At 37.4% G+C, this 12,798-nt stretch overlaps 1 protein-coding gene across 1 annotated transcript in view; it reads right to left on the reverse strand.

Moving 5' to 3' along the window:
- Positions 1-8,144: 8,144 nt before the first annotated feature.
- Positions 8,145-12,798, reverse strand: part of Prx5 (Peroxiredoxin 5) — a 33,118-nt gene continuing 28,464 nt past the window's right edge. The window contains exons 5-6 of the mRNA XM_090386311.1: positions 10,692-10,747; positions 8,145-8,287 (exon numbers count right to left, since the gene is read on the reverse strand). Coding sequence (XP_090242437.1) covers positions 8,182-8,287; positions 10,692-10,747 — 162 coding nt within the window. The 3' untranslated portion in view covers positions 8,145-8,181. The remainder of the gene's footprint in view (positions 8,288-10,691; positions 10,748-12,798) is intronic.

A 12,798-nucleotide genomic window follows, 5' to 3' on the forward strand; every position in this document is an offset into this window, starting at 1 on the left:
AGATAGCACTTCAAGCTTATCATTTTAATAATTGTTGTAACTTTAGATTTTATTTGAATTAAAGACATCACAAATTTATCATGAAACTGGATTTCTAGAAAGGTTTAATCAAAAGTGTTAATAGACTGTTAATACTAAAAACTTTTATATAAAAGATCAAGTACTTTTTTTTCATACGTATATATATATCTATCTATAAAGAGAGAAGTTACGTGTATGTTTTTTTTTTTCCCCCTTTTATTATGAAAAAACATTCTTTCTACTCTACAGCCATAATGCAGATAGTAATTTTGCACTTTCCTTTTATTATATTATTTTATACTTTAAAAAATGAAAAACAATATTTTTTTGATAACAAAATGAAAGAGAATATTGCTTAGAAAAATATTTTTTTTTTTTTTAACTACAAAAATTTTAATACATTTATGGTCTGCAGACATAAACCTTTTGTAATTATTTGCTTCCCTAGATTCTTAATTAGTACCAAGAAGCAACTCCAGAGCAGAGCATTCTAATAAAATCTATATATAAAAATATGGTTGCTTTGCATTTTTATTTATTTTATTATTATTAATTTTTAATTCCTGATCTTTCCAGAATAATTATTAAATACCTGACACATTTTGTATAAGAGGTATATTATAATAAATTTGTTTCCTCATTTAGAAGAAGAATTAATTTCATTTGTACTATTCTTGCCAAAAGCTACTTTATAACATGATTCAGTCCTCTGAATCATGTTATAAAGTATAATGGGTTCAGCACTTGTCACTCATTTGAAGAAGTCTAGATTCAAATACTTTCAGAGGCTAGAGAAATTTAAGGGCTTGTTAAGTAAGGACTATTTAAGGGCTTGTTCAGTAAAGACTAGTTAGATGATCATAGGCTAAGGGAATAGCCCCAGATGTTTTTCTGGGTTTTGTGAGTTGTTATAGGCCCAATTTTCCTATATTTTGTTTCAGCAGCTCACCCTGATTACTGTTGTTATCCACCCTGCCAACCTTTGTACTGTCTGCAAACTTTGACATTAAGCCCAATATACCTTCATCAATATCATTAATAAATACTGAAAACAACAATGGGTCCAGTACTGAACCCTGGGGTACTCCACTGATAACATTAGTCCAAGAAGAGCAGTGCCCATTGATAACCACTCTGTCTTCCACTTAACCATCCCATTATCCATAGTACACACACACACACGTGACTTGCAACCATGGCTGAGTAAGCTCTTATCTTTTTTTTTTGGATATATTTTTGGTGCTCCTGGAAAGTCAATTTGGTGTTCAGTATCACTCCCAGGTATTTGATCTTGGTGGAAAATTTTATTGTTTGGTTGATTTTTATTTGTGGTGGCCATTGAACTAGTAGGCAACCTTTAAGGACGGGATTGGTCTTTGCTGGGAAAATGTCCATGTGGTTGTGTCGAGCCTATTGCTATAGTGTACCTGGTGTGTGTGTACTGTGTCGGGGTGGTTCCCAGGCATGTGCCCATCTCCACCTAATACTTTTAATAAGCCTGGGATTTGACCTCGCCAAGCAAAGGCCAGGGATTTGACCTCGCCAAGCAAAGGCCAGGGATTTGACCTCGCCAAGATCCTGGGTGAGGAAGCCATCCAGGACTACGTTCCACGATAGTGAACACAGCCCTGCGGGCAACCTCTGTAGATGTTCCTGATTAGAGACTGGGAGGGAGCGTGGACAGTAATTTTTGTCTGATAGGTAGCTGCTGATAATGCAGAAAAGATTTCCTGGCACCTCGACTGCCCTAAACCTCGCCAGGATGCTCAGCCACCAGAGGGTGTCAAACGCCCTAGTGAAGTCCACCGAAATCACTAGGAAATATTTTTTGGAGCAGGTAGCCACTTGGTTCAGCATATGTTGGTGCACGTCCACTGCAGAGAACCCCTGCCTAAAACCAAACTGGTTGGGGGAGGAGAGGCTGGTCCCATCATAGTGCTTGAGCAGTCTGGATAAAAGGAGGCGTTCAAAGTAGCTTGCTGGCCACAGAGAGGAGTGCAATAGGGCAATAAAAGTCCTGAAGGTCTGGAGCTTTGGACGGGTTCTTTAGAATTAGTTTTATGTTTGCTTTTTTCCAGTCTGGGTAGATTCCTGTTTGGAGACAGAGGTAGTAGAGATCAGCAATCTCTACTACCTTTTTAACTGTTTCCAGCTCAAGTAGATCCGATCCAGTCCCGGGCATTTGTTTGATTTAGTGAGCAAGGCTGCTGAGGTAAGCTCCTCTATCGTGAATTGTGGGTCTGATTTGGCACCCGGCTAATTTCTGTGGGGGTTTCTAAGATGCAGATAACGATGGTGGTCACAGTTTTTATACTAGATGCATATTTGCGCTGATCCAATCAGTTCATGGTAAGTGTATGGCAGAGGGGGAAGGGAACACAAAAGTCACGGAAAGCATTCGATTTGGAGCAGAATTACTGTCCAAGGTTACTCAACTTGAAGTACTTCCCCAGTCAAATACTTTTTTGACTACAGTGTATACATATATACACTGTGCTGCCACTTTATAAGGTACACCCCTACTCTGCACACACATGGTTTGTCCCATGTTGCAAGTCAAGTGACTCCAGTTGTGGATATAAATGCAGCAGAACCTTTCTAGTATCAGTTAAGCATACAAACCGTAGCAAGAATGGGGAAAAGAAGTGATCTAACGGACTTCGAACGTGGCATGGTAGTAGGTGCAAGATGAGTTGGACAAAGCATCTCTGAAGGGGCAGATCTGAACTTTTCACGCACCACAGTTTCAAGGTTGTATCGAGAATGGTGCGACGAAGAGAAAACATCCTTTCAACGGCACTCCTGTGAAAATCACTTGTTGATGAGAGAGGTCAGAGGATGGCTAGAATTGTGCAAGCAAACAGATGGGCCATAATGTCGCACATCATGTCAGAATGCAACCTTGGTGCGCAAAACAAAATATCGCAGCAGACCACTAGTCACACTTTGTCGCGAATGGGCTACAACAGCCGACAGCCACATCGCATACCTTTGTTATCGATGAAGAACAAGAAAGCACACCTCCTGTGGGCACAGCAACACCAGCACTGGACTATCAAGGATTGGAAAACAGTTGCTTTGTCTGCTGGGTCGAAGTTCCTGGTGCATCATGCTGATGGAAGGCTCAGAATTTGGCGAAAACAACATGAATCCATGAACCCATCATATCTGATGACTACTGTGCAAGGTGGTGGGAGCAGTGTTATGGTGTGGGGAATGTTTTCTTGGCACACGTAGGGTCCATTGATACCCATAGATTCATGTCTGAAGGCCACATCATACCTAAACATCTTTGCTGACCAAGTGCATCCGTTCATGTTGACAGTTTATCCTCAGTCAGATGGTTACTTTGAGCAGGACAATATGCTGGTGCACAAAGCCCGAATCACTATGGAATGGTTTCAGGAACATGACAATGACTTTGCTGCAGTGGCCCGCTCAGTCCATGGATCTCAATCCTATTGAACATCATTGGGATGAGCTGGAAAGGGCTGTTCCTGCAGGCCTACACCTCCATCAAATCTCAAGGAACTGCATGACACTCGTGTCTTCATGGTACTCCATTCCTGCCAAACGTTTTCCGCATCTTGTTCAATCCATGCCTAGACAAATTCAGGCTGTTTTGAAGGCTAAAGGAGGCTCAACACGCTACTAGGTAGGTGTACCTAGTAAAGTGGCAGCATAGTGTATATAACAGTGTTACTTTTACGTGAACAACACCCACCTAAAACCCTACTAAAACTCAGTCTTGTCTTATATCTCGCAAAAAGGATTCTTCTGCTCCTATGCTTATCTTTAGTGACACTCCAATTTCTAGGCAAAATGATATATCTCTTGTGGGGATTACCCTGACTTCTAATCTCTCTTGGCACAAGCACATTACAAATATTGCTTCCTCTGCATCTAAAAAACTTGGTTTTCTCTTTCGCTCTCGGCGTTACTTTTCTTTCAAACAGCTGCTCACTCTGTATAAATCGCAAACCTGCCCTGCCATGAATATTGTTCCCACATCTGGGGTGGTGCTCCCAAAACCTCTCTCAGGCTTCTTGATTCCATTCAAAAGAGGGCAGTTAGGTTAATTAATGATTCATCTCTAACAGTCTCTCCACTCACTTTCTCATAGACATACTGTTTCTGCTGCATGCCTCTTCTACAGATACTTCCTTGGGCACTGTTCTTCTGAATTGGCTTCTATAATTCCCGCTCTCTCTTTCAAAACAGTCCGAACATGTGCCGCCACCAGCCGTTTACTGTCCAACTTCAAACCCACAGAACCAACTTTTCATCTTCCTCATTTATTCATTCAACTGCCGTTTTCTGGAACAACCTTCCTTCATACCTATTTCCTGAAAATTACAATCTACAGAAGTTCAAGTCCAATGTCAACAAATATCTTCTTTCATCTTCTCAACCTCCAACCCAAGCACAGTACTAAGTATTATAGGTTCTAATACCTCTCGTGTTTGGGGTTCACATAAAAAAAAAAAAAATGCTGCACACCTTCATGCATTTTACCAGTAAACAGATCACTGATAAGTGTGAAAATTACTGAAATTAGTTAAATTCTCTTCCATCAGTACTCTTTATTTCATAAGTCTGGATTGCTATGCAGCTCTTCCCATACTGCTGCCAAATGCTGTTGTCCACTGGCAAGTAATTTGTAATTGTGTATTACTGCAGTTGGCAGTGGGAACAGCATTCACTTTGCAGCATGGAATTCAGAAATTGCATGTACTAATATTTAACTAATGCTGCCAGGGGCTGTGTGTGTGTGTACTGGTTCAGGGTGGTTCCCAGGCAAATGCCCATCTCCACCTAAATCATTTAAAACAGAAAATCTGTAAAGTGGACCTGATAAATAAAAAGATAGCTAAGAAAGACAAAACATTTTTGAAAAGAGAAGTAAAGTAAAAAAAAAAAAAAAATTAAGTTAAGTTCATAATCTAAGCTAAGTTAAGTGTATAAACAAGAAATTTTGAATAGGAAAGAATAAAAGTAAATATAAGAGAGATGTTTGTGAGTGTAGTATGTTGTTTATGTCAGGTCACTTTGCCATCTGAAAGCAGCTGAACTCTTCAACTGCAATCTGATGCCCGTCCCTGGCACGTGGAGCCGAACCTGGTTCTGTCTTTAAAAGCTGAAGCGCCAAAGCGCAATTAAACACTCAACAGAGAGAGTGCTAGACTGTTGAGTGCCAGTTGTCCAGCCTTGGGCTGCCCAAACCCAAGAACTGAACAACAGTCTAACAAAAAAAAAAAAAAAAAAAAAAACCCTTAAGTGGTCCATGCCCAGGAGCCCCAGACCCGACCGAAAGCTTCCAGGTCTGAAGCTCCCAAGCCCTGATGCAATCAATGAAGATTCTGGTTGTAGACGGCCAATTCAATGTCCGTGAGGTTTCGTATGATAGATCTTTTAGGGAACACAGCATTTGCATACTCTTGTAAGGCCTGAAAGTTGTTAACTCCTTGCACCAATCTATGTACGTTATCTTCATTAAAATTAGCTATCTGTTTTCCCAAAAGACACTGTTCAGCATTATAATAAGGACAAGAGAACAAAATATGCTGCCAAGTCTCTGCCGCTCCACAAGAACACCATGGATCCGGCTCCAACCCTCGAGAATACAGTTTCTCTCTGATCGACCCATGACCTGTTAGCAAAAAACTGGTATACATAGACAGACAGAACCACGACGACACCAGTTTAGTAATGGCAAAATCTGCCACAGGAATGATCTTCCTGGTTATCTCTCCCACCTCTGAAGAACTCCACCGTGCTCTCCATATTCCGACCAACCCAGTCCAAATTCGAAGTTTCTCCTCCTTAACTGTAGCTGTAAGATTCAATGACATCCCTTGATATTGTGCAGGAATACCATTCTGCATCGCATACATCATTCCTCTATAAAATTACTGAAATGAGTTAAATTCTCTTCCATCAGTACTCTTTATTTCATAAGTCTGGATTGCTATGCAACTCTTCCCATACTGCTGCCAAATGCTGTTGTCCACTGGTAAGTAATTTGTAATTGTGTATTACTGCAGTTGGAACAGCATTCACTTTGCAGCATGGAATTCAGAAATTGCATGTACTAATATTTAACTAATGCTGCCAGGGGCTGCCACACATTGTTTTATTATACTGTAGATGTGAGGAATCCAATGGGCCACTGTCAAAAATTTGAAAATTTTGTATTGGAATGACAGCAAATGTTTAAATTTTTTTTTTTTTTATAAAAGGAACAATTTCCTGTTGTTTCAACCAAAAAAAACATATAATTTTTAAATTCCTGTTGATATATGTATTTATTGAAACATAGACACTGTGGTTACCATGGTACATCTGCTATGATTGTTCAGAAAATTGTTTGTTAATCACTCTATATGGTGTCCGTAGTTTGGAATAAATAAACATTTTAAAACAGTTACAATCTCTATTCAAAATAGCCACTGCCAATTTCAAGTTTTCTGCAAATATACAGCAAATTTCTCTGAATATTTTCAAATGTGACAGCATTGATAGATGCAACTGTCTATGATTCTAACTTTGACATGTTACAAATTGGTTAATCTCATACCCTTCTTCAGCTGATCCAGCACAGAAAATTTCATCTAACCAGTGTTGAACATAAAATGCTTAATGTGGTGTCATGCCACTTGCATAAAACAGTTAAGTTTGCCTATCAAGTCAAAGCATTAACTCATTACCAAGCATGTTCAAGTAACCCTTGCCAGTTAATGCTTTTAAAGAAAAATTGCTCAAACGTTTAAATTCCATATGTTTCTCCACTCTTGTTGTTACTTTCAGCATAGCAGTAGGAATTTGCCTGCAACAAGTAATGGCAATTTTGTTTATTCGCCTTTTCACATAAAAGCTGACTTCATGAGAAAACAGCACTCCCTTCAGGAAATTGGTATTGTCAAGTGTTTAAAAATGACACACACATTTCAGCCTGTTTGTCCAGGTTACCTTTTGAAAGGTAAGACTGTGTCGTTGAAACTTCTGTGTACAAAAGTTTTTTTTTTTTAATTGCAATCTGGTAATCCTCCACCCCCACAAAGGTGATTGTTACTGAACTTGTCAGCTATTGTATATTTGTCCATCTTTCTTGTCCCAACAACAGGATAATTTTTATTTTTCTAAGTTTAACATTATTGTTGGGTACAGGTAGCACAAACCTATGACAAACCAAAAAATATGTTTAAAAATAAAATCATTTTACACTGATTCCAGACTTTATTGCCCTCTATTATGAAATTTTTGTGGAGATTTAGGTTGGGTAGTGTAGAATTAGAACTTCCCTATCATCACTACAATCAATTATTTGATAAATAATCTATAGAACCCTATGGGACCTTTCTTGCCATCTGTCTGCAGAGAATTTCATATCTGCCTGGATGATAATCCCAAAATCCTTTTCATTCCAAAATGAGCAAAAGGAAATATTTAGAGAAAATTTCATGCAAAGGCAATGATTTTTATGCACAAACCAGGAACATTTTGTGTCTGCACATTTACAACACTGCCCATTCAGGCCTCCGTAGCAGAGTGGTCAAGAGCGGGAGTGCAGTAGCACACGCTCTTTGAGTATACCAGGGTTCACGTCCCTGACTGCTGAATACGGTCGATCTGCCAACCCCCACTGGACCAGCGTGGCAGATTATGGTCCATTTCCCTCAGCATGAATTGTTGAGGAGGCTTCCATCCTGCAGTGGGTTGATAATGGCTGCACTTTACCTTTTTTTACCCTCCAACCAGCACATGACAATACACATAATATCTAGTGATTCAGCTACAATATGCAGCATATGGACAACTTATGTGACATGTATAAAAAAATAATAAATAACTGGTGGATTGCTAGTGGTCTCATTTTAATGAAATTTGGGAAGATGGTAAATCTTTCTGAATGATCAAAATATAAAATTTTGTGACGGTCCAAATGGACCATCATGAAATTTAAATTTTATTTTTGGACAGGAAGGCTCATTATGCTAACATGCCTAAAAAAGACTGCATTTTCCAAACAGGTCAGAAGAGTAATTATGCTATATAAAAGACATCAAATATGCAATAATATTAGTTTATTTGAGATTCTGCACAACATCAAGAATAGCCAAATCTACAAAGAGAAAGCAAATATTTTAATTTGATCTATGTTTACAGCTCATTCATGATACTGGAAGCAACACTACAGGTAAGCCCTGTTCCATCTTTTTCAACATTCAAGGTTTTTATAATTCCATCTTCTATCACCATACAATACCTGAAAGGGAAAAAAGTTCAATAAATATATAAATAACTCATTTGGTCTCAAAAACTACAGGCATGTAATATTTGCAACACCTACCCAGTATAGTACTCAGCCAAAACTGTTAAGTCTAATTTTTTATTATATATGATTTAACACAAACTCATTTACAAATTGCCATGGATAACTGTGTTCAAAGTTTGAATTGCATAGGGTTAGATAACAGAAGAGCAGAGTTATATTAATATTAAAGATTCCCTTTTTCGTAAAGTCCTGTATAGCCAGCTAACACTGGACTTGAAGAAAGCACTGGCAGTACATTATAACATGAAAATTAGTGAACTCTAATGTGTTCTTAAACACTCAATTTTGATGAAAAATTGATGAAATAAAATCCAAGAAACTTAAATATACTGAGAACAAAAGTTTTTCAGATTTTTTTGTTTTGTTTTTGCCTGTCTTGAGTGTGGTACCACACAGCTGGTATGTTAACCTGAGATTACTGCTCCACATGTGAAGTACCTTGCATTTGTTGATATTAAACTTCAATTGCCGCTTCTCAGCCCATCTGCCTAATTTGTCAAGATCATGTTACAGTAGCATACCCTGATTACTGTGATTAACTATCATACCAACCTTAGTATTATCTGCAAACTTAGTCATTAAGCCTGACACAACTTCACCAATATCATTAATAAATATAGAAAACACTAATGGGCTAGATTCAGTGGGATGACCTACTGAATCTCGAAGGGGGAAGGAATCCAACAATAATCCAAGAAAGACAGGTGCACAGTGATAACTGTCTTCTTGCAACCTTCCCTTTATCCATAGCAGTAACTTGCCCCTATTACCATACTGTTTCAATTTGTACAGCAGTAGGTGTACAAATTGAAAGGTGGTACAATTATCAAAAACTTTTCTGAAATCTAAGTATATGATGTCAAAATTATGTTTTGCATTTAGTTCCTTTGTTACTGCTTCACAATATCCAGTTAAACTGGTCAGACATGATTACCCCTTAACAAATCCATGCTGTGGCTGGTACAACTGCATTCCTGTTTAGACAACCTTGCATTTTCTTCTTTAGCCAGTTATGCAATCATGTTCCCTGGAACAGAAGTCAAGCTAACAGGTATGTAATTACTCATGTCTTCCTTTGACCTCCCTTTGTAAATTGGGGATACATTTGCACATCTCCAGTCCATGAACCTCCCCTGCATACAGGAATGCTCATAATCATGGCTAAAGGTTTGCTTAACTCTTGCTGCCTCTAATATAACTGGACAGAGTCTTCTCGTAATTACCTTAGCTTACCTAACCTTTGTAACTCTAATGCAGACTAGTTTATATCTACTGTGGGCATCTATCACCTGCTAATTTATATGCAATCCATGCATTTTTCTTTGCTGCCACAATGTCTGTCTATGCCTTTAACTGCATCTCTTAGTTGTTATAAAAAGCCTAGTGGATTCTACGATAACATCCCTGAATGCTTTCCATTTAGAATTCGCTGTTGGTAACGTCAGTTTGTCTCACTGCATAGAATTTAAAAACTGCCTAAGACTGCTGTAGTCACCTCTACGAAAGCACTAGCCCTTGCCTTTGACAGTAGTTACATCTTTAAGTAAATCCCACATCAACACACTGTGATCACTGCCACCCTGTGCATCTAATATCTATATTTTCTTAATGCATGAAGTGTCAAGTGCTTATCAGATTAAAAATATTGCTTTCTCTTGTTGCTTCTCTAATAATAATCCGATAAATCCACAAAAATCTTGGTACTGTGTGCGTGACCAATCCACAAGGTCCAGTCATCATCTAGAAAGTTAATCCTTTCTGTACATATTGTACTCATATTCAAGTTTTGAATCCCTTATATCTGAATGTCACCATGTCTCTGATATCCCCATAATGTCTGCATTTGATCAGTACTTCAAATTCATCATACTTATTTACTATTGTATAGACTGAATGGCAGATATCCCTAAAAGTGATGTTTAAAAACAAACAAAAGAAAATCAAGTTACATCAAAAAAAGTTCTCCAAATTTCTTTGAAAAACTTTTTTTAACATGGAAAAGCATGGAACTCAAGTGTTATGGATAGCCCTGGGCACATGTGAGATGCTTTCAAGGGTACACAATAAGAAATCAGCTTAGTTGAAAAATATCTAAAAAATTTATATGTATATATGAAAAATTTATTTGTAATTCATAATACATATTAACCAAACTTTTGTTTACTACTTAACTGTTTACATTTTAAACATTACTGAATTGGAGGCTATATCCAATAACAAAAACATTTCTACAAAAAAAAAAAAAAAAAAAACCCTACTGCTATAGTGCTTGTAATTTTTATATAATTATCAATCCCTTAGTTAATATATGGAGTATGCTTAACTGTTTCATTACCTCTTTGATCGAATGCCTCCAAGTATGCCTGTAAGATCGAGATCCATTCCAATCTTCTACAGAAGAAAAAAATAAAAACAGTTCTGTGCAATTCATATAGGAGTAACATGATTTTCCATTTTATACACTATAATCCTTCACTTATTAAATTCAAATGGTATACTGTTAAGTAATAAAAATATTTAAACAAAGATTATATATGCCCAAACTGCAAAAATGACTTAATTCAAAACCCTAATATACAGTAGATCTAGTTGATTACTGATGATGCTCAACATTATTTGTTGGTGAGTTTTACAAGCCAGAAATGGCAAAGTCAATGGTCAGAGCTGAAGCAGACAACTGTTAATGTCAACTGACAAAGCAAATAAAAAAGCACATGAACTTGCTCATGGTAATTACTAGTTCAGTAAGACATCACAGAATCCACAGGACATTTCTAAGGATTCTGTTCAACATGTTCTATCTGGGGTAGGTTACAGAAAAAAATACACCAAGTGGGTTTCCAGTAGAAATGAAAAGACAAGTGAAAGTTAGTCAACAACATCTGTCCTGTTTTGAATGAAAAAAGGATGCATTTTTAAATGTTACTGATTCTAAAGATGAATCCTGGATTCACCACGATGATCTGGAAAGCAAGAGTCTAACGATTTTCAAAGCATGTTGACTTTTTTTTTTGGAACTCTATGGGTGTTATCCACACTGATTTTTGGAAAACAAGTTAGTTAATGTATGCAGTATGTTACATTTCAAGCATGTTAACAAATAATAATTTATGATTCATAACAAAAAAAAAAGCAAAAGCTTTTATGCACAACCTGATAAAATTTCATTTCTACACATTGCCATCATTCCTCCAACTAGTGCATGGAAACAAACGTAACATCCAGTGCTTCAGCTACAATATACAGATAGCTATGTGCTAAAAGTAATAACTGCTGGATTTCTACTGATCTGATTTTAATGAAATCTGAGATGGCTCAAAAAAAAAAAAAAAGACAATCCATCCACCAGAAGTAAAGTTATTACACAAGGGTAGAAAAAGGAAATAATAATTTCCAGATTTCTATTGGTCCAATTTTAATGAAATGGCTCAACAAATCTTTTTAAGAGGCCCGAATATGAAATATCATGAAAGTCTGTACCCTGAGAGTTGGGTTGCTACGTGCGGACTGACAAACAATGAAGACAATGGTGCATTATGCATATATGTTAATGTGCCTATAAAGGGACAACAATCAATTTACTGGTACACTGAACAAGTTCAAAAAATAATCAAATAAGTAATCAAAAGAATCTAAACAGCAATGCTGCTTCAATACAACAACATGCAGCCTCACTGCAACTATACAGCTGCTTTGGCGAACAGTCAATCCAAAAAGAAGAAATCCATGACAGCATAGTGATTTTGCCACTTATCCATTAGTATTAAGAGTGACAAATGAACTTATATGGCATCAGCTAAAAAAAAAAAAAAAAACACACCTCACCAATCTGTCCCCTCCAAGTATGTCTAGTTCTTCCTTTAATTTATATTTATTCAAACTACCCACTTCCACAAGAACAGATAGAAGTATGTTCCAACAACCAACCACCTGCTGCTGGCTGAAAGAAAACTTCTACACATCTATCCTGCAATCATCCTTCCTCAATTTGAATTTATGTCCCCCCATGCATATAGTCTCAGAAAGAGAAAGAATGCCATCAACATTGAGTTTACTCAATCCATTCAAGGCCTTAAATACCTCAAACAAATCTCCTCACACATGCCTAGTCTCTAGATGCTGCAATTTGAAAAACTGAATCCTTTCTTGGTAAGAGCACCCCTTTGTTCCTTTCACCAATCTCTGTGCCGCTTCTCTGCACCTGTTCCAGTAGATCTACATTCTTCCTAAAATGAGGCCTCCAAACCAGAATATGGTGCTCAAGATGTGGCCTAACCATGGCCTTGTACAAATGAAAATAACCTTATCGATGCTATCAAATTTCCTCTATATCATGGCAAAATCCCATTCTTGGTTCAGATCCCATCAAAGACTGAAGAATTCTTCAAGAGAAGGTAAGTACAGTTCCCCCATAAGTCATTTCAGGTAAATTTCACATAAAT

This window comes from Mastigoproctus giganteus, chromosome 12 (genome assembly GCF_048544385.1).
Source record: "Mastigoproctus giganteus isolate SK-2022 chromosome 12, ASM4854438v1, whole genome shotgun sequence".
NCBI classification, from domain to species: Eukaryota; Metazoa; Arthropoda; class Arachnida; order Uropygi; family Thelyphonidae; genus Mastigoproctus; species Mastigoproctus giganteus.